The following is a 23841-nucleotide window of genomic DNA, read 5'->3' as shown; positions in this document are numbered from 1 at the left end:
GTAGGCTATATCACGCGTCTTTGTGTGGAAATATAAAACGAGTTTTTTTGTTTTTTGTTTTTTAAATAACCCCCCAACCACCGCCGGTATTTGGTCCATTACCGCGGTGGTAAAAAAAAACCTGCCACCATCACAGCCCTAAATATAGGCCTACTAAATAGCCTATAATAAGATAGCCTTGTTTGAAATTCTATTGACAAGGTTAAATATAATCGCATTACTAAAAAGAGACTAAAATACAATTTTCATTGACTAAAACTAGACTAAAATGTCATCAATTTTCATTGACTAAAACTAGACTAAAATGTCATCAGTTTTCGTCGACTAAAACTAGACTAAAATGTCATCAGTTTTCGTCGACTAAAACTTGACTAGACTAAAAAGAGTATGAATGTGACTAAAACTAATAAAAACTAAAATGACAGCCTGACACAAAGACTAGACTAAAACTAAAATTAAAACAGGCTGCCAAAAACAACACTAGGTCCAGGTGCAGATCCACCATCTGGTCTGGATACGGCCGGGGTCCACCTCACTTCAGTAAGCGGAGAGACTTCAGCATTGTTTTATTATTTGTCAATTTACCAACTTGCTGCACATTAACCATCTGTTTCTGCCAGAGTAAAATATATAAGGTAACTGTAAAATAAAGTTTAATTAAATTCTCATTGTGAGAAATAAAGTTGTAAGTATGAAAAATAAAGCAGCAACTGTGAGAAATATCCCTTGTAAAAAACATGATCGAGTCGGCGCAGACCAGAAAACGTATCGTATCCTTTGGATTCTGCACAGAATGCTGTAATATAAAGCGATATGGAGGAGATTAGGTGGAGAAACGGTTAGAGAGACTCGGCATTAGAAACAGCACTGACGAGTAGACAAGGTAACACTGGTGTCATGCACCAACATAAATTACACACTTTTCATAATACACATCCTATGCATATATTCATGTTCACTGTTTTGCTTTAGTAACAGTTTCATATTAAATCTAAAAGGAGAATCTATTAGACTGTGGCTGTCATAAGCTGTCAAATGCAGCTATTGGCTATTTAAAAAAAGGGAATTGTTTGTCTGAGAGAAATAGCCATTTATCCCGCTTTTGAATTCCGTATCATAGTAGCGTGTAACTTGTAGGAATGTGTCGGAATGTGTAAAACCCAATTTAGTTTCGATCGCGTTTGGCACGTGCGCATTATCCAGTGGACCTTGAAAAGAACGGTCCATTCGAAATTTACCTCATTTAGACTGTTCACTCAGGTTTCTCCAGACGGCATCTGTTCATTTGTTTTGTTTTGTTTTAAAATACTTTATTAATAATTTTTTTTTTACTGACATGAAACCAGTGAAAGTTCTTCATAACAATAATTTAGTCCTTAAAGACTCCACAGTCCTGCAGAACTTTGGAAACCGCAGGTATTAGATCTTCGGCATAGTCATTCAGACGTTCATCTTTTATTAGGTCTGCGTTTGTTGGGTATGAAAATTTCATGTGGTACATGCGAGCGATGGAGTTCTTCACTCTTACTGTGAAGGGTCGAGGTTTCACAGTTTCCAGCAGGCCATGTACAGTAGCCTTCAGAACTAGCTGAGGACTCACTATAATCTTGTAATTGTCGAAACTATTTGGAATTCGCTCTATACACTTTAAAATATTTGTTCCCTGTACATTTTTCCATTTGTTTTGTTCATAATCAGCTTTTGCGGTGCAAGGGAATATATTATTCTCAAACTCAAAGCCCACATTAGTGCCGTGCTCTTTCTCAAGCTCAGGCAACAGATCCATCCAGTTCTTCACCTTGAGAGGCAGAATTAACTCATCCATGTCTTGTAGAGCCACATAGCGACTTTGGTACATGTAACGATAAACACAGTCATTAAGTGCAGGAATTTGCCCGAAGTAATGCAGCTGACCGGGTGATTCAGCCTTCTTCCAGCCTCGAGACACAGTGATGTGCTTTTTAATCGTCCATGGGATGATCTCCACAAATCCACTTTCCACATAGTAGTTCAGAAGCTTCTGTGTGTCTGAATCACAGCTGGTTTTATATATCACCACCCTTTGAGCACCAAGCAGTCTGAACATCTCCATCGCCTGGACTAAACCCAGCACATTCTTGTAGTCATACATGACAGAGATGCAGACTGTAAATGAATACGCGAAGACTGCTGGAACGTCTCTGTTTCTAATGGGTTGGAAGGATGTTATGCTGTTCGAGATCTCACTGGCTGTTAACGCAACATGCGTCGGTGTCGAGCACGAGCTATCGATTTGGCATGTGATAGTAGCAGTGCCGTACTCAAAACCAAAGTGGTCGTAGTGAATTGTGTATTCGGCTGGTGAAGTCACGTTCCTCCCTTCACAGCACATCACACACCTGTACGTCACCTGTTCATCACGGAGAACGATGGCAATCGTCTTTATCTCTTTCTCTCTGAAACGATGATCCATATAAGAGCCGGTCACATATGTGTGAAGGTTCCCGACTTTAATCCCAGGACCGTCCTTCACTTGAACGCCACATGCTTTAGGACCGTCCTTCACTTGAACGTCAAATGCTTCAGGACCGTCCTTCACTTGAACGTCAAATGCTTCAGGACCGTCCTTCACTTGAACGCCACATGCTTTTGGAGCCGGAGGAATTAAGGATTTGTGGTAGACGGGTTTTCGGAGGAATGGTAACTGTATAAGCATGAAAAACAAAATGACCAAAAAAAAGATCACCAGTATAATCCTCATTTTAAAAGCGATTGCTTCAGATTCACTCTTCAGTCAGTCATATTCCATCACGTTTCCCTAGGGAAAAGAAAGAAAACACACATTTTATGGTTGTCTCTAAAGCCCCTTTCACACAGAGATTCCGGAAAATACACGGATAAAGTGACCCGGGATTTGACCCGGGTTCATTTGATTTTGGTTCATTCACACTGCCAGTGATTTTCCGGAATCAGAGAGCGCGTTCACACAAAACCTGTGTATGTCCCGGAAAGACACGTGACATCGATGTGACTTGTAATGTCTCAGAAGCATCTTCAGTTTGCTTATGAGCTGCGAAACCACGCTTGTGCATTTATTTCTCTGATTCGATCATAAAATTGCGCATTTCGTACCGTTTCACAGCTGGCGAACGATCCCGGCTTCAGCGTCATCACTACGACACGGCATTATTACGGCTTTTGTTCACACAGCGCGCGTTCCGGGACTGAACACGGCAATGTTACTAGGTCCCCAACCCGGCATCGATCCCGGCATAAAACCCGGGTCATGTTTGCGTTCACACAGAAGGTGTTCCGGCAATTTGCTGGCAATTTCCCGGGTTCAATGCGCTGTGTGAAAGGGGCTAAATAAAGCTTTTGGCTTTAATGGACAAATGCACTTGTGGCTGGGATGTTAACTCTTGCACATAATAACCACAACACAAGAAGTCAGACTCAAAGACACACATTTTTGAGTTGTTTTACTGTTTTAAAATGAGCTGAAGCAACACAGTTATTGAATATTTTGTCACAATTTAATTTCATTGAGTTCAGTACATTTCCATAAGTGTTGGGACTTATGAAACATGAACTAACACTCAGCAGTGCATTTGCATGCTTTGCATAGGATTGAACTGGGAGGGTAAGTGTTGAAACTGGGTTATATTTAAGCGTTTTTAAGTGTTTGTGGTTAGGTTGTGGGATTATTTAGCGATTATTTTTATGTTATCAAATGATTAGCCACACACACGCCAAACTGCACACAGATGTGAAAATGTAAAACACTACTATCTTGAGTCTTTTGCTTGTTCACTGTGCAGTGGAGCGTACAGGAGTTTGTCACACATATGTGCACAAATACACTGTATATAGAGTATGTATGCACAATTGATGAATTTTACAGTTATTGAACTAATCTGAATCAACACTGAAGTGACGAGCTGAATAATGACACTTTTGTCTAGTTGGAGCTGCTTTATAGCAGAATTTGAATTTGTTACTATTGTGAATGTGTGTGAATGTATATATATATATGCATACAATATATATATATAGATATAGATTGTTTCATATGTACAGTACTGTGCAAAAGTCTTAGGCATGTTAATATATATATATCCAGTGAGATTTGTGTATGCACAAGGAGTCTGACAACAGCCGATATAATATGATCTCACCATCATCGAGTCCGTCTTGAGAATTCTTGAAGAAACCTTCCTGCAAAGCTTCCTGAAAAACTATGCGCAAGTGTACCTGGACAAAAGCTGTTTTAAACGCAAAGGGTCGTTACACCATATATTGATTTGAATTAGTTAATAGAAGTTAAATCATAAATAAATTCAATTTTAACACAAGTGCCAGTACTTTTCACAGTACTGTAGCTTTGCAGGAAGGTTTCTTCAAGCATCTTGGAGACGCAGTTCTTCTGGATTAGTTTGTCTCAGTTTTTTCTGTTTCTTCATGTAATCACAGACGGACTCGATGATGGTGAGATCAGATCATCCTGGCTGTTGTCAGATTCATTGTGCATACACAAATCTCACTGGATTATTACAATTAATGGCAAAAAGAATGTTTGGAAATGTAAACTGATATTTCCTAAGAGGACAAGTTTCAAATTCAGTTTGAGCAACAATTATTGACCGTGTTATCAGTCATGGCTTGTCCTTTAGAGAGGCTGGACAAAGGGTCCATCCCATTCTGAGTCGGAGCACTGTGGCATCTATTGAAAGGCTTTTTTTTTGGAATGAGAACAGGTAAGTCACAATGTTACTGTATACCACTGTGTATTTCAGCTTTACTGTTGCCCTTTTAGCAGAACAAACTGTGTCTACAATAATGCAGATGTTTCATCAATCCCATTTATGTGACTGCCATAATGTTTGTTTTGAAATGCTTTTTGCTTTTACTTTATAGAATTCACACACTACCACACACTGGTGGCAGAGGATCTTTAGTGTTGAACAGGAGTCTGCCATTGTTGATATGGTTTGAGGCTGAAGAGGCACATCACAAATTAATTTAACCCTCTGAGGTCTGAGCTGTTTTCTGGGCCCTGGAGGTGTTCTGACATGCTCTGACATTTCTGGTTATTTCTGTTACTTGTGACATTTTCATGGCTAAAGTCTAATTACACTGTATTCAGCACAAACTCTGCTACAATAATATATCAGCAGCATGTGTGTAAAAGTTTGTAGTTTTGAGATAATGACCATACTGATTATTTCTTCACAAGACTTTTGAAAATTGTATGACGTAGCCTAGAATATTTGCTCTAAAACTATGTGAAAATCATCCTGACTGCTCATTCAGATTAGATAATATATTGATTTAAAAATTTTACGACGTGTTTTGTGTGAAAAAGCTTTATGCGGAGCTCATTAATATGTAAGCTTTTCACACCTGAGAAAGACAAAGACCCTCCACCCTAACAGCCCTATTAGGAGCTATCAGGCCCTGTCATTCTGAGCAACCTTGCACAATACTGTAAATGAGGAGATTTAAAAAAGAATGGCTTTTAGATTTTTTGGATTTATTTACAACACAACATAATCCAAACATACACAACAAATGACAAAAAAACACTCATTGAAAACAATGATCCAAAGACAGAGACCTTTGTGCCATTCCTAAAAACATTGTACATACCTTTCATTTCCAAGGTGTTTGATTTTCACTTTACCATGTTACCATGTACAGAGACTCATGTGGATGTTGAAGTCAGCAGGAGTGGCATCTGGGCCCTGAAAGAAAAAACTGATATCAAGAGAAAGGCATGCACGATTTTGGGAATAAATTTGAGATTTTTCTGGTTAAAATTGCTTTTTAAAATTCACAGAATACACGCACACACACACACACACACACACACAAATGTTTCCAACAATATATAATATAATGAACACCAGGTTTGTTGTGCCTTGTAGGCATAAGCTATGCGCAGTGCTGGATAAAATAATAATAACAATAACCTATAGCAGCCTATAAATCTTCCAAAAGATTTCAGTAACAACTAAGCTAGAGAAAAATATATTGATTATCATGTTACTTCAAATGTTTCCATTCGTTATGATGTTATGAAATGAGATAATAGTAAAAACATGGAGCCTAATGTTTGGTGCTTTTCAAACGCGATCGCGCTGCAAAATATGATACATTCAAACGCGATCGCGCTCAAATATAAAACATTATGGTTACCATCTACGTTTGAGCAGATATCCACAAACACAGTAACAGTAAACACGGGTCTAAATATTATAATATTCACCATATATCTAGCAACAGTTCAACTGCAATGTGAAATTTATGCAACAACAGCAAACTAATATGTAAGAATTTCTTACCTTACATCTTTCTTGTTTTCAAATCGCGTTCTTCTTCTTCTGATGTAAATCCAATGTAAGCTCACGGCGCGTCTAAAAGCAGAGACTTGTGAAGTGTTTTGGTGTTTTGTTTTTGAGGTAGGCCTAATGAGCGCGATCGCGTTCCATGTGGAGATTTGCATGTGAATCTCTTTTGCGCGAGTGGGCGTGGTAAATAAAAAAATAATTAGGAAGCGTTTGAGAAGCTGGACATTTTGTTGGTTTTATACAAATTACTTAAACAGAGAATATTTGTTTTCAGTTTGAATCCGATCATTTAAAAGTACACACTTAAATGTTTATAAAGGTATATGGTTCATAAATGTGTGACAAGTATTCGCTGAGTTTTGTTTCAGTTTATAGACGTGCTCAAGAAACAAAGTTCACCGCGACGGAGAGGCAGAACGCACACCCTGTTTATTTTCTTTATTCTACAAAAGCACAATGTTTTGATTTGATTGTAAGTGGACACATACAAAAGTAGAAATATCACAGATTATTTTTTTAGTCTACTTCCGCTCTGCCGAATTTCTTCCACAGCAGCTGGACTGTCTGTGGGTGTAGAGACCACTCGCCTGTCGGAACATTGCTCCTGGACAGTCTGTCCGGTCCTACGTTTAGGAGCCCTGGCACGTGCGCTGCTCTCAGCGAGAGCAGGTTGCGCTGAGCCCACACCAGGAGGCGTTCTGTCAGCCTGTGCAGGTTTCGGGACCTGAGGCCGCCCTGGCGATTTATGTAGGACACCACTGACATGTTGTCTGAGTGGACCAGGACGTGGTGTCCTCGTATTTGGGGACAAAAACGCGTCAGCGCGTTGTCTACTGCCAACATTTCGAGGCAGTTTATGTGAAGAAGCTTCTCCCGTTCTGACCATTGGCCGAAGAACGGTCTGCCCTCGAGCAGCGCTCCCCATCCCGAGGTGGATGCGTCCGTGGACACTACCTTCACACTCGAGGAAGTCCCCAGGCTTACACCTGATTGGTACCAGTCGTTTGCTTTCCAAGGTTTCAGAGCTGCGATGCATTTCTGATTGACCTTGAGACAAAGCAGACCGGAAGCCCACGCTCGGCGCGGTACTGGCGCTTTCAGCCAGAACTGTAGCGGGCGCATGCGAAGCAAGCCTGATGATGCTGAGGCCATGAGACCTAGCATCCTCTGAAATTTCTTGAGTGGGACAGATGCGCCGCAGCGGAAAGAGCTCGCTGCGCGCTGAATTTCTAGTACGCGCTGTGGTGACAGTCGCGCTATCATAGACAGCGAGTCCAGTTCTGTGCCCAGAAAATATATTATCTGTCTGGGGAACAGAGAACTCTTCGCCCAATTGACTCTGAGACCCAGATTCTCGAGGTGATCGAGCAAAATGGTCCTGTGCTCTATGAGCACCGAGTGAGATTGAGCTAGAATCAGCCAATCGTCCAAGTAGTTTAATACTCGCATGCCCTGTAGTCTGAGGGGTGCGAGCGCTGCGTCCATGCACATCGTAAATGTACGGGGTGCTAGGGACAAGCCGAACGGTAGGACTGTGTACTGATATGCCTGGCCCTCGAAGGCGAATCTCAAATATCGCCTGTGACGTGACGCTATCTGTATTTGAAAATACGCATCTTTCAGATCTATTGACACAAACCAATCTCCTCGGCGAATCTGCGCGAGGATTTTTCTGGTCGTGAGCATTCTGAACTGTCGCTTTGCAAGCACTCTGTTCAGTTGCCTTAGATCTAGTATGGGTCTGAGACCCCCGTCTTTTTTCGGTACCAGGAAGTATCTGCTGTATAGCCCCCCTTAGCTCTGAGCTTGAGATAACGGCTCTATGGCCCCTTTGCTCAATAGTTTCAAAATTTCGGCTCGAAGTAGGTGTGCTACTTCTGTTTTTACCGTGGTCTCGACGCGCGTCGCATAGCAGCGCGGGCGTCGGCGAAACTGTAGCGAATAGCCTCTTTCTATAATGTCTAGCACCCACTTCGAAACCCCGGGTAACCTTGCCCATGCATCTGCACGAATGGCTAGGGGTTGAATGCGAAGCGCACACTGGTCGCTCAGCGACAGAGGGGCTTCGGTGTGCTGCAACATAAGCTTCGCGCTTATGACATTTGAGGCAGAGGGCGCGCTGATAACAGCGGGCAGATTGCCCGCGCTCGACTCCTCTGCGGTGGTTAACCGAGAGGGGGAGGGCTGGGCGAATCCCGTAGGATTTGTCATGTCTATGTGTGGATGTGGGCGTGGGATAGCGGGCACATTTACCACACTGAGAGCATTGTCCGCCTGAGCAGAGCGAATGCACGTTGGTTTCGTTTTTACAGAAACCTCGAGACATGCAAAACGTAGTGATTGTGGGCACTGGGCAGTGGGCACATCTGCTACGTTTAATGCGCAATCGAACTGGGTCGATTTTATATGCGCGAGCCCTGTGTGACGGGCTGTGCTTGTGTGTAGGAATGAGCACTGGGCAGTGGGCATTTTGTCTACACTCATAACACCATCGGCCGTGGCCGGGACACCAGAAAATACGCTCTTTGTGGGATTTATCTGGGTAGCCGTGAAAATGGCATTTGTGTGCAGGCAAGCGGGCAGTGGAACCGGCTTGTTGACTGCAAAATACACTGGAACAGTTACATTTCTTGGAACTGGACGAGCAATGAGTTTTGGTGGAAGTCCGGCCGCGGCGGGACTTGAACACCGTCGTTTCCCTAGGCGTGCTAGGACGACTTCGGGGCCTCGGGCTTTACCGCAATCCTGGGCCGCGGCCCACGTGGGGCGGGGCGGCGGCCAGATGAGCGAGAGCGCGGTCTCGCGCTTCGGGCCTGTCGGCGCTGCGAAGTGGCGGCGGTGGGCGGAGGCTGAGGCTGTGAGCTCTGAGCAGACGGTTTCACACGGCCTGCTGCAGAACTGGACCGCTTCGGCAGGAAGTGCTTCATAGCCTGTGACGCTTTCTGTACCTCGGCGAATCTTTCTGCTAAATCTTTGACGGAAGTTCCTAAGAGGCCAGCGGGAGAAAGCGGAGCGCGCTCAGACTCAGACATCTCGGAGAGCGTTAGCCACAGGTGTCTCTCAGTCACAGTGAGAGAGGCCATGCTCCGTCCTATGGCCTGTGCAGCAGACTTAGTAGCGCGGCGAGCGAGGTCCGTAGCACTTCTCAAGTCTGGCACGCAAATTGCATCTGGCCCTTTCTCATCCAGCTTTCGGAGGAGATCGGCCTGGAAAATTTGCAGTGTGGCCATAGTATGCAGCGCTGACGCAGCCTGCCCAGCGGCGGAGAAAGCGCAACCGAGCAGGTTTGACGTCATGCGGCAAGCTTTTGAAGGTAGCGCCAGCTTAGCGCGCCGTCCAGCGGAGGGCGGGCATAAGTGGTTAGCTATCGCTTCTTCAACCGGCGGCAGCGAATGGTACCCTCTGTTTTTAGCATCGTCAACAGCGATGTCATTCTAGCTGAATAGGGGGCGCTCCAAGACTTAGCGACTTCTTCGTGTAACTCAGGAAGAAAAGGTGCTGGTCTGGACGCAGGCGAAGCGCGCTCCCCAGGGAGAAAGTATCCATCCAGCCGGTTGTGAGCAGGCTGTTCAGGCGTAGACCACTCGAGGCCGAGGCTCGCCGCGGCCTGTGCGAGTACGCGCATCAGCTCTGACTCGATGCTAGCCCTTTTGCCTGACGAAGCGCGAGCAGAGAGCGTGAGATCCACAGAGCTCGCCCAATCCTCACTGCCCGATGCCAGGAGAGAGCAGAAATCATCCTCCCCCGACGCGGCTTTCTCATCAGCGTCATCAACGGAAGCGGCGGCAGACGGCGGCCGCTGTCCGTCAGGAAGAGACACTGACGAAGCCGGCGAAGCTGGCGGGCGAACCGGCGACCTCGGACGGGTGGGGGAAGGTTCCGGGACCCGCTGAGCACGGCGCTTTTTACGGCGCGGCACTACAGCGGGCGGAGGTGCAGTCTCAGCGAAAAATGCCAGGCGAGTCCTCAGAGTCGCCATAGGCAGTAGCTCGCAATGAGGGCAGCATTTTCATGTCACTACCAAAACAGTGAATGTTGTTGTCCATTGGCTGAGACTGATTTTAACCACACCCCTACATTTTGGATCAGGAAATATTCCTGTGTCCCTCATGTGCTATATGGTGAGTAGATTGATCCCATCATTTTGAGGTAAATGATGTTCTAAAGTCTAAAAATCTGTGTGTAACTTTAAGGAATGTCACTACCAAACTCATTTTTTCTGCTATTGAGAAAACTTTTTTGGATGTTATTCCATAAAATTTTGTTGTTATATGTGTTCAACTGTTCTGACCCGTGATTGCTAACCATTTGCTGATTAGCATCTTCGAACTAGGCTCAAAAGTATCTAAAATTGTCACTACCAAAACAGTCACAACCGAAACATGTCTTGAAGTTTCGGTTGTGACATTATTGTTTTGGTAGTGACAAAAGGGAACACATAATCCTTTATTTGGAGGAATAAACTACATTTTAGTACAGTTATGCAAATAATTACTACTGTAGTATGTTTTAGTAGTGTTTTAGTGTTTTAGTATGCAAGATTCTGTTAAAATTCTGTAATGTGATGAGGTTACAATTACTTAAGGTTGCAGTCCATGATACTAGCTTAGGTGTAAGGTTGTTGTCAGTAATGTTAATTTCTATGATTAACTTGACAGGGAGAATGACATAAAACACCAACATGCCTAAAAAGAAAAACAGAAAAACTACAACAGAGAGACTAAGTGAAGACCCAGTGAAGTACGAGGAATATTTAAGGAAAGAAAGAGAAAGAAATAAGAAACGAAGGGAAGAAGGAAAGTTGAAGAGTATCAGTGAATTATCTGACAGGGAGCAAAGACATGCCAGAAAAGCACGGAGGAAAAGACAGAAAAGACACAGGATGATGGTGAAAAGACAAAATGAGGTGGAGACATTTTGCAGGGCTTCCACACCACCTAGCACTTCCAGTGAGGGTGATCAGACACCAGTGCACATACACACTGGGGGTTAGGGTTAGGTTAGGGTACACACACACACACACACACACACACACACACACACACACACACACACTACAGTGGTTCTGGAGATTTATCTGAAAGAGGAAAATTATTCTGAAATTAATGTTTTATGTAACACACACACACACACACACACACACACACACACACACACACACAGTTCAGTGGTTCTGGAGATTTATCTGAATGACTCATAAACAAAATGTTGAAAATGTGAAAATAAAACAAAGTGGTTCTGAGTCTACATTGTAAGTTGTTGGGGTTTTTTTTGGAAGAAAAATCTGAGCATACCTCTTCTCACTTGCACCTCAAGACCCAAAGTATAGAATAGCTCTAGGTGTTCTTATAAGATATTTACTGTCAGATGTGTGTCTGCTATATATACTGACTGCATATGTGCATCATAGTTATTTATTTATATTAACATAAAATGTGGACAGTCTGATTCAGCCATGGCAAACTAAGTATTGTGGTCACTACCAAAACATTACTGTCACTACCAAAAATGTGCAGTCACTGCTGTAACATGGGATGTTTTTTCAAAAATAAAGTATATTGAATTATCAACTAAGATGTTATGATAGTGTTTGGTTCAATGCATATTCAAACTAATGAATCCTTAACTTTGAAATCAGTACGATAAACTTGATGCCTTCTACAAAGAAAGATTGGGTTCAAAATACAACAAATCTCATAAATTGCACTTAAAATATTATTAAAATTATAATCTTTATTGATTTAACCTGTAAAAATATTTTTTAAAAATATATATTTATAAGGTAGATGTAAACAAAATCTTAATAGGTCATTATAAGCCTTCTTCATTAATTATTTAATATTGTGTTTCGGTAGTGACAAATTTGGGGAGAAGGAAAATATTCCAGCATTTTCTGAAAATACAATATGAGAATTAACTGCACAATTACTAGAAAAGCGTACCTTGGATATTATACAATTTGCATACATGCAAAATTTGTGGGAAAAAAACAAAAAAAATTCAAGATGTTTCCAACTCTGACTTTGCACCAATTCTGTAGAATGGCCCATATATATGTATATATTTTTTATTTCCACCTACAAGTTCCCTTCGCTACAATCAGCTGATCAGCGCATTGGGAACGTCTTTAACGTGACCAGCTGTGAATATGTGTGCAACACGTCAATGAAATTTACCAATTTATAGCCTCGGGCTGTGACGTCATCGGAGCGTGCACGCGACGCGAGGCTATAAATAGATGAGCCACAGCTGCATCGACAGGTCTTTTGTCTTCAGACCATTCTGTGCATGTGTGCTTCACAAGCTGTTCAACTCTCTCTTTCTCTCTCTTTGCTGGATCTGTCCATGGATCTGTCTCTCCGTGCGAACAAGCAAACGGGCCGTGCTATCGGCCGTTCTATGTCTGCTTTGGTTAGCACGTAGAGGCACCTGTGGCTAAACCTCACGGGCATCAAGGATAAGGATCGTGTATATTGTCATCAGGTTTTTAGAGACCATCATCTCTAAAAAGATGAAGTCCTGATGGTCTTGTGCCCAGCCCTGTGGGGATAGCCCCCCTTGGGACGGGGCACACAAAACATCTTCTCGCCCCTTCCCGATATCCCCACGAAACCTCTGTAGCATCCAACATCCCCTCAACGGGAAGTATCAAAACTGGTACCCATTTCAGAGAGTCTGGCAGCCTGGAAACTTCTGCCAGGCATTTCTGTGTGGGTGCTAAGCACAGTAGAAATAGGATACAGAATCCAATTTATTCACCATCCACCACGTTTCAACGACGTGGTCTCCACTTCCGTGAAGCCAGAGCTGGCGCATGTACTGTCACAAGAGCTACAATCTCTTCTGGTCAGAGAAGCCATAGAACATGTTCCTTTTCCAGAGAGAGAGAGTCAGGCTAATACAGCAGATACTTCCTGGTTCCCTAAAAGGATGGGGGGTTGTGTCCAATCTTAGATCTTCGAGGCTTAAACCGTACAGTCAAAGCGCTCAAGTTCAAGATGTTAACTGTCAAGACGATCGTGTCACATTATTCAACATCACGATCGGTTTGTCACGATTGATCTCAAGGACTCATACTTTCATATATAAATATTGCCACAACACAGGAAGTTCCTAAGGTTCGCTTTCAGGGGCAAAGTGTTCCCATTTCGGGTTCTTCCGTTTGGCCTAGCCTTGTCACCCTGCACATACACATACTCCATTGCGACTCCAGGGCATTCGCATTTAGAACTACATAGACGACTGGCTAATACTAGCACAATCGCAAGAGCTGGCACTTCAACACAGAAATATCGTGTTACCTCATCTAGTTTCTCTGGGGTTGAGACTTAACGCCAATAAAAACGTTCTCTCTCCTGAGAACGACTTACTTGGGGATCGTATGGGATTCGATCATGATGCTGGCACAACTGTCTCCCGCTCGAATGAGACCATTCAGCATACCCTGAGCAAAGTCAGGCTAGGCCAAGATTGCACTGTTCATCAGTATCAGAGAATGTTAGGTCTCATGGCTTCAGCATCCACGGTGATCCCTTTGGGCCTGTTGCACATGAGACCGTCCCAGTTGTGGCTCAAAGCCAGGGGATTTCATCCAAGGGCCAATCCGCAAAGGCATATAAGGGTTACACACCGCTGGCTTCATACCCTCTCTATGTGGCTCAGACCCTGGTTCCTCTCCTTGGGTCCCACTCTAGGGGTGCCTTGTCGTCACAGACTGCTAATGACAGACACCTCCCTATTGGCCTGGGGAGCGGTCTTAAGTGGTCGTCCAGCCCAAGGGGAATGGGAGGGTCATCAGCTCGATTGGCACATCAACTGCCTCGAGTTGATGGCTGAATTTCTGGCCCTGAAATACTTCCTCCATCAGTTGAGAGGCTGTCATGTCCTAGTGCAAGTGGACAACACAGCAGCAGTCTCTTACATAAATCATCAGGGAGGTCTGCGTTCGCGCAACCTGAACAAGATAGCGAGGCAGATCTTTCTCTGGGCTCAGGACAAGTTCCTGTCATTCAGAGCAGTGTACATTCCTGGACACCTGAATGTGGGAGCAGATTTACTGTCCAGACAGAAACTACCGACCGGAGAGTGGAAACTCCACCCCGAGGTAGTGAAACAGATGTGGTCAAGATTTTACAAAGCAGAGGTGGACCTCTTTACCTCCCAACAGACAGCACAATGTCCCCTGTACTTCTCTCTGATTCACCCAGCCACTCGGGGTCTGGACGCAATGGCACACACATGGCCCAAAATGAGCCTGTAAGCGTTTCCTCCAGTTTCTCTGCTCCCGGGAGTTCTAGCCAGAATTCACCAACAGGGATCTTGCCTCTTACTGATAGCGCTGCATTGGCTGAACAAAGTATGGTTCTCTGAGATAATATCTCTCCTCGACGGCTCGCCCTGGGCGATACCGGAGAGGAGGGACCTTCTGTCTCAAGCGCAGGGGATGATATTTCATCCCCGGCCCGACCTGTGGAACCTTCATGTTTGGCCCCTGATGGGTATTGCCTTCTGCCCTCCACCGTTCACTACGTCGGATCAGGAGAGACTTCACAGACTTTGTCCAGTTCGCACTCTTCAGGCTCACCGCACTAGCCATTGGCATAAGTCAGAGTAAGTAAGTGGCCGTAACGTGGGCGGCCGCCACCAAACAGACCATGTCACATTGGGTGAGGGATGCTATTGCCCTTGCCTATGAGGCGCACGGTCAAGCTTCCCCAACGTCACCGCCCAAGGCTATAAAAGTTCCGGGTCAATTTCATTGACATGTTGTACACATATTCACAGCTGGTCATGTTAAAGACGTTCCCAATGCACTGATCAGCGCAGCATCTCATTCCACTTTTTCAGGGAACAGGGTTACAGTCAAGTAACCCGAGACGTTTCCTTTGGTTGCTTTTTTTTTCTCCAGTATCCAGCATTTGAGTTTGAAATAGGGCTATCACTTTTGTGAAAAAAACTGTTCGATTTTTGAGACCTAAGTGTTTGAGACCTAAAAATCGATTTTCCATGTCTAAAGACATTTCCATTTTAAACGCCAAATATAGGCAAATCCACGGGCAACTAACAGGCATTAGGACGAACATAAAGAGGGCGCTTGAGACGCGCACAAGTCAGCAAATATTCCTGATGATTTATTGCCGTGAAGTTTCGTGCACAATGACAAACAGGAGTGCAACATTATCGAAAAACAATAAGCAGAGTGGACTGCCATAATATAAATGAAAAACATTTCTGCAGGCTTCAACATCGCTGTGTTTACAATTAGAAATGTCAAACAAATTTGTAGACCGTAGCCCGAATCTGTATGCATGAGACTGTCTGCATACCGGCAGAATTCACAGTTTTGTTGTAAAAAGAGACACATTATGCAGAAGTAAAAATTGCTGTTATGTGTGTTTGTCAGAACCTGCAGTTGCTGTGTGACGCGCGTTCGCTGCGGGCAATCATGACGAGCTGGACGCGCTCCGAGAAAAGACCGTTAAAATCGATTCCCTATTTTCGTTTTCGAAACTTGCGTTGGTTGGTCCGATCAATTGTGTAATCGATTTTCGAACATAAAGTGACAGCCCTAGTTTGAAAAGTAAAATTGATCAAATTGATGGCTGTATTTTGTATTTTGTTGTGCATTGTGTAATGATTGATTAAAAGAATAAATTAATTTGACCTCAAGGTGTGGTGTTTGGTGGAAATATTTGCTTATGTTGCATGAGTTAAATGTTTTGTGAGTGGAGCATTTTGCTAACAAAATGAGTCCATTTGGGCCATTGAGCTTCAGTTTTAGCCTGTGTTTTAACTGTTTTGATATGATGAGATGTCAGTGGACAAATGTGTTTAGGCAATCGAGAACAAAACATAACTCTTCCAAAAATGGTGTTTTTGCGCAGTAACTCTAAACACAAACATAAAATGATTAGCCACATACACCAAACTACATACAGATCAAAACACTACTATCTTGAGTCTTTTGCTTGTTTAGTGTGCTGTGGAGCGGACAGGAGTTTGTCACACATACATCTATGTGCACAAATACACTGTATACACAGTATGTTTGCAAAACTGATAAATTTTACAGTTATGGAACTGAATCAATACTGAGCTGACTCGAGCTGAATAATGACACTATTGGCTTGTTAGAACTGCTTTACAGCAGAATTTGAATTTGTTACCATTGTGAAGCTACACTATAACCAGAAATAATTTCTTTCTCAAAACACTTGTTTGAGTTTTGGTTTCTAAGTGATCAATTTATGTATAAGTGTTTTCACACATGATCATTGGGTGTTGGTAATTGGGAAATGAATGTGGCATTTACAGTTTTTCTGAATTGCTAAAACGCTAAACCCCATTCTCTGAACCAAATTCTCAATAGCCTAAACAAATTTGTTGAATAAATCACTCTTTCTGTAAAACATTAAACAAGTTCAGATAGTTAAAACACAGTTTGCAAAACTCTGAACACATTCTCACTCACTAAAACACATTTCGCACTGCGATGCACTTATGCATCAAAACACTAAACACAGGCAGGCAAAAGTTAAACACAACTACAACACAGTTGTCATCATTTACACACAACGACTCAAAATTGTTCACACTTATTTCTAATGATGTGACCAAACCAACTGTACATAATAGTCAGTTCAGAGTGCCAAAACTGACTCAAAATGTGGCACTGAATGTTGAAACCAATAATGGATGGAAACACTGTATTTTCACAGTATGCAAGTGCTGAATATACAGACATTCAATTGGCCTACTATACAATATTCAGTACAATACTATACTTGCAGTGCATACAGTATACAATTTATTCACCTTACTACTGTACGTTGTCATTACTATAACTCTTTACGTAATTGCAAAATTAGTTTACTTTGTTACAATATACTTTTTTCTGTAATTGCATGCTTTGGACTCTGTGTTCTCCATTTTTTATGTAGTGTCTAACAAATGATCAGTAGTGTTTATAAAATTGATTTGCTGTGTGTATGATCTGAAAGCATTGTTTGATTTTGAGCACAGATAAAATGGCTTTGAGGCAATTGTTTGATTTTGCCAGAAGAGTAAGAGGTTCTCTGAATGTGGCTTGAAAATTTGTTTTTGTGTTTCAGGTTTTGATAAAGTGAGTGATGGTTTTGTGAGTGATAACGTGTGTGTGTGTGTGTGTGTATGTGTGTGTGTGTGTGTGTGTGTGTGTGTGTGTGTGTGTGTAAATAATTGGTTCCAAGTCAGAGTTGGAAACGTCTTGAAATTTTTTTGTCTTTTTCCGCAAATTTTGTATGTATGCAAATTCTATAATTTCCAAGGTACACATTTTTTGTAATTGTGCAGTTAATTATCATATTGTATTTTCAGAAAGTTTTGGAATATTTTTCCTCTCCCCAAATTTGTCACTACCAAAACACAATAACAAATATTTAATAAGAAGGCTTATATTGACCTATTAATATTTTGTTTACATCTACCTTTGTAAATATATTTTTTAATATAAAAAAAAAAACGTTTTACCAGGTAAATCAATAACAATTACAATTTTAACAATATTTCAAGTGTAATTTATAAGATTTGTTATATTTTGAACCCAATCTTCCTTTGTAAAATGCATTAGGTTAATCATACTGATTTCAAAGATATGGATTCATTAGTTTGAATATACATTGAACCAAACACTATAATAACATCTTCATACAAGTTTATAATCCAGTATACTTTATTTTAGACAAAACATCCATGTTTCGGTCGTGACGGCACATTTTCTGTATAGTGACAGTAATGTACTGGTAGCGACCACATCACATTACAGAGTTTTAACTCGCATAATAACACTGTAAAAATAATTCAGAATTTTAACGGTAAAAAACTGTAAAAAAGCAACGGAAAAGACATGTTAATTGCTTAACAGTATGTACCCTTACTATATATAGTGAAAACTGTAATAGCTCTCACGGGGCATTTCATGTAATTTTACGGAAAAAACTTTCCGTTGCATTTACCGTACCTTACCGTAAAAAATACAGCAACAATTTTTAAGTTTTACATCATTAAACTAAAATTTACGGTAAAAAACTGGCAGCTGTGGTTGACAGTGCTTTATCCCCAAAAAAATACGGTAGAAATATTTATGTTTTACGGCACTGAACTAAAGTTCACAGTAAAAAACTGGCAGCTGGTTGCAAGCGATTTACCGTAAAAAATATGGTAGTAATATTTTAGGTTTTATGGCATTGAACTTCAGTTTATGGTATTAAAAAAAAAAAAAAAAAAACTGCCAACTGTGGTTGCCTGTAATTTAAAAATGTTGTATCACAGGCCAATTTGTCATAAAAGTTATTATTGAGAATTACCAGAGGTTTAGACATTGATGTTTTATTGAAAATAATAAAGTTTGTAGTCACCATTATGGAGATGAGTGTTTGCTGTAGTTGGGCTCTTGACCCTTGACCTTCTAACTTTAAATTTTGTCTGACTGCTTTAACTGTGTGTTTATAAAACACATTCGTGATGTCATGAAAATCAGAGAGAAAATGTCATCAGGTGTTGTTGGCTATTTATTGATGATGACATAATCGTCATGTAGTGGCCAGATTCACTGATCTCATAAAGAGTCTTATCTTTCATTGTATGAGGAATGTTTAGTACTAATATATTTCACGCTTTTGAGTATAATGCCTCTGGGACACTACCGCATCAGGCCAGCAGTGACAAACAGATCATCTGAAAAACTTTTTAAAAAAACATGGTGTACAAAAAAGGTTTTGAACATCTGTATGATTTAGACCAACACAGACATCGAGAATCAACATATGAATCTCAACAACGGTGACAATCAACAAAATAATCAGATAAAACTCTGAACATCACAAAACAAGCAACTAAAAAGTTTCAACAAAAACAACAGCAAAAATAAAAGCAGATAATAATAATAAAAGAAAATACTAAGGCAATTCAGCATAATTTATTCACGCTGCAATGCATGCTGGGAGATATTGATGAGTTTTGATTGATGGCTCCCATCATGCACTGCACTTTTATCATCACCGTTGTTGAGATTCATATGCTGATTCTTGATGTCTGTGTGTGTCTGTAAGATACAGTAGTTCAAACCTTTATTGAGCACAATGTTTTTAAATTTCTTTAGATTATCACAACAATGATGGATCACATGCTGTAGAATCATAGGGCTACTACAATCAATAATGTAAAATTAATGACCCATAATCAAAGATTCTATATGAGCTCAGTGAATCAGGCCACTACATGATGATTATGTCATCATCAACACATAACTTTGACATTTTTTGCCATAACCAACGTGTCTTATAAACACAGAGTTACAGCAGCCAGAGAAAAACTAATGTTAGAAACTCAAGGGTCAGGAGCCCAACTAAAGCAAACACTGATCATCATCATGGTGACTTCAAAGGAAGCAATAAATCATCAACATCTAAACCTCTGTTAATTCTCAAACAGAACTGTAGACGTCTGACAGAAATAAAGTCAGTCTGGTTAGTAATAAGTAAAGCTGGTAATGCTGTTTGTGGAGTTGTTTAATCCTCTGATGAGATTGTGAGAGATTTGATGTTTTTTTATCTTTAGTTGATCTAAGGCTGTGGCTGAAGTCAGTTGTAGTTCTTGTGTTTCTGCTCGTCCCTTCTCTTCACCACACATTTAAGTCCTGCTGATATTTTTTTAGTTATTTTTTGCTGTAAATTCAAGTCCAAAGTAAGGTTACTACCATATTTTTTACGGTAAGCTGACGTTGTTTTTTACCATAAATTGCACAGGTGTTTTTTACATTGTGGTTTTTTTGCCCGTAAATTTAAGTCCCGTAAAACATAAAAGGTTGCCACCATATTTTTTACGGTAAACAACCACAGTTGCTGTTTTCTTACCGTAAATTTCACAGTTTTTTTTTTTAACAGTGTACTAAAACATACTAAGATACTAATGATTTGCATAACTGTACAACAGTTTTATTTCCCCCAAATAAATGATTATGTGTTCCCTTTTGTCACTACCAAAAACAATGATGGCATGTTTTGGTTATGACTATTTCGGTAGTGACAATTTAAGATACTTTTGAGCCTAGATCAAAGATGATAACCAGCACATGGTTACCTAGCACAGTTCTGAACAGTTGTACACACACAAAAACAAAATTTTATGGAATTACACCCAAAAAAGTTTGCTTAATTGCAGAAAAAAGGTTCCTTAAAGGGGTCATATATAATGCCATTTTTGTACAAGCTAATATGATTCTTTAGGGTCTAAATTAAAAGTTTGTAATATACTTTAATAAAAAATTCTCATTAGTATTGTAAGAAAACAATCATTTTACCTGGTCAAAAACAGCTCTGTTTTCAGCACGCCGTTTAAGTGCATGCGTCTTTAAATGATAATGAGCTCTGCTCACCCCGCCCCTCTGTTCTGTGCGTACACAGTTTGTAATAATAACACAATAACCATAACACGTTGTTCATTATAAACGTGGGATTATGAATTATATTGAGAACGTCGTACATAGAAAACATGCCGTAATGTACCCTGAGCGTAAACAGCCGCATTCATCGTGAAGCGTGCTAGCGATTTGCAAAGATTAATATAAATATTAATATAAAGGTTAATAAAACGTTACACTCACTTCTTCTTCTGGAGGTGCAGCAGGAACACGAATAGTTGGTACCGATCCTTTTTTCAGGAGCAGCTTCTTAGCAAAACCAGCTTTATAACGTTACTGACCCTCGTTTGTAAAGCAGTCTAGTGTGTGAAATGATTCGCGCAAACATGAAAGCTTTGCTGTTGATCGTGGGGAATATTCCCTTCGAAAACAAACTCAGCCACTGCGTCTTCAGCGGTTCGGATTTAGGAACATCAAAATGACTGCTGTGTTCCTTATTACACCCAAGAACAGAACTGTGTACCACAATCGCTTAGACGCCATTCTGCTCATAGACAGTGCTCCAGCGTATCAACAATGACCGCGCCGGTCCGTGCGGACTATGATTGACAGCTCGCTCACGAGCGAGGGCGGGTCTGTGTTGAAACGCTGCTGTCAATCAACAATCGTGGGAGGGGCATCGATTTTGTGACGTCACAAAATCGAATGGCTTGATTAGAGATGGGGGAAAACATATAAGAAGATTAAAAAAAAACACTGGATGGATTTTTATCATTTTATGATGGTTGTGTACAGGCACTGCCAACACACATTTCCGTGCAATCAACTTGTAAAAGTGCATGTACCATTATATGACCCGTTTAAAGTAACACATAGATTTTCAGTCTTTTTAACATATTTCCCTCAAAATTATGGTACCTATCTATAATGAAAGAGAGATTATGAGAAAGAGGCACACGATAATATTCCTTGATCAAAAATGTAGGGGTGTGGTTAAAATCAGCCTCAGCCAATAGACTAAAACACACACTGTTTTGGTAGTGACATGAAAATGTGGGACACAGTTTTTTTTTTACATACATTTTCATGATTTAAAAATAAAATATGGCTTTACTTTTTAAAAGAAATCAAAAAGATATTTTTAAAAACAACAATGGAAAAAATTGAAAAAAATATATTTCAATATCATTTTCACAAGTTGAAATTTAGGGGTTAGGGTTCGGGACAGCCACCTCCTAATGAAAAGTACCCAATAAATGATGATTTTATATACATTTAAGCTTACTTTTATTTTAAATATTATTGTGGAATTCAATAGATAATAGAAGGATCTTAGTAAACATCTAAAATTTGAATACTTAAATGCTTTTTAAATGTGTTTTTTGGCTGTCGTACAGAAGTTTGCACCAATTCTGTAGAATGGCTCAAATATATATGTTGATTTCACTACAAACATCCGTTTTCAACAAACGGTTTCATGTGCCATGATAATATATATTTACACTATAAACAGAAATTCAAGGGGGAGAGTTTTGAACAGAGTTTTGATTTCTAAGTGATCAATTTATGTATAAGAGTTTTCAAACATGATCATTGGCTGTAGGTCATCAGTTAATTATTAAACAAACTGAGTTTAAAGCAGGTAATGATGTATAAAAACTGTAAAATCTAATTGTTCATTGAAGAATGTTGGTAACCAGACAGTTGATGGACCCCACTGACTTCCATAGTAGAAAAAAATACTGGTTACAGACATTCTTAAAAATATCTTCTTTCGTGTTCAGAAGAAGGACTTATTTTAATCTAAATAAGATGTTTCCTGATTAAATAAAATAAGCCTAATAGCCTACATAAAAACCCCAAGACACAACCGGACATAAGTGGTTATATATAAATATATTTTAAGTTTTGATCGAAATTATTGGTAGGGACATATCAGTGTCACTTGATATTGGTAGGGACACGTAAATTCTACGCCCTGATTAGTCTAAATGTTGAAATTACTACTAAGACTAATAAATGCGGTTGAATGATTGTTAGTTCATGTTAACTAATGCTAACAAATGAAAGCTTATTGTAACACCTAAGCCATTTCAGTGTAGCAAGTTCAAATTCCTGCATGAAATATACAAGTTTTAAAAAAGCAGGGCACAGATACAGCAGATGATTCTTACAGTATAGCTATAATTATTTAACTTTTAAAATGTCAAATCATGTAGGCCTACTAAACATTTTGTTTAGCCTACTTCTTTCACTATCAGATATTTAAATTTAATACCATTGCACTACAAGAAAATGGCAATGAAAAGGGGAAAATGCCAGACAAAATATTAGCCTACCTCATCAAAATATTGTTGAAGAACTGATAAGCATTCTTAAAAAATAAAAACACAGTTCATAACCATTTAAGATCTTCACATAGCCTATGACTTGCTGAAACGGTTCACCACAATTTCACCAGAAACACCTGGCACGAGTTTTCAACAAACTGTCCTTGATCTGTTGTGCAACGTAAGCAACAACTCAAAAAGAAGAAAAGTTTGCTCCCTGTCCTCGTCAAACCTAAATAAGCTAATGATCAACTGATTTGAACTATAATCTATTGTAAAATAAGTACTGAATAGCCTATAGGCCTTCTTTTATTTTCAGAAAAGCGATCATTATCCAGTGTATTTTCATATTTGGGGTAAACAAAAAGAAAAGAAAAAGGCAGTGCTTCACTGCTGTGTACAACAGTCAGAGAATGTAATTGAAAATGCTAACATTTACTCTGGTTTTATGGTCTCTGACTCTGAGAAACACAAGAAATATATAATGTTTCTTTTTTAAGAATGTTATGTAGCAATAAGGTACTCGAGGCAGTGCTGTGAATAGCCTAAGTCACGGCTGAAGGGCTTTACGCGAAACGGAGTAGATTAACTTCTCATTTCAAAAACAACTTTTGAACACGAAATACGTCTCTTCTCATTTTTCACTACTTATGAGCCACAAGATTAATATCAAGAAAAGAATTGCCTACCGTTATCAGCACGCTGAAGTAGATTTAGCTCTCATCGTCTCTGAAAGAATATACGCACCGTTAGTTCAGCGTCAGATGTTTTTACTTTCACTTTCTGT

The 23841-nt window shown here is 40.5% G+C and overlaps 1 protein-coding gene across 2 annotated transcripts; it reads right to left on the bottom strand.

The window, feature by feature from the left end:
- Positions 1–1284: 1284 nt before the first annotated feature.
- Positions 1285–23841, bottom strand: LOC311291024 (uncharacterized protein). 2 transcript variants are annotated; one of them, XM_084409845.1, is made up of 2 exons: positions 23744–23841; positions 1285–2797 (listed from the first exon to the last, which is right to left on the bottom strand). In XM_084409845.1, the coding sequence occupies exon 2, from the start codon at positions 2738–2740 to the stop codon at positions 1370–1372; it is 1371 nt and encodes a 456-aa protein (XP_084265971.1). In that variant the 5' UTR covers positions 2741–2797; positions 23744–23841; the 3' UTR covers positions 1285–1369. The 2 variants fall into 2 exon arrangements, with proteins under 2 accessions (XP_084265971.1, XP_084265972.1); XM_084409846.1 differs by lacking the exon at positions 23744–23841 and adding an exon at positions 23064–23232.

This window comes from Rutilus rutilus (genome assembly GCF_951802725.1).
Source record: "Rutilus rutilus genome assembly, chromosome: 5".
Classification (NCBI taxonomy): domain Eukaryota; kingdom Metazoa; phylum Chordata; class Actinopteri; order Cypriniformes; family Leuciscidae; genus Rutilus; species Rutilus rutilus.
Note: the sequence above shows the minus strand (reverse complement) of the source record. Positions and strands in the feature narration are given on the sequence as shown.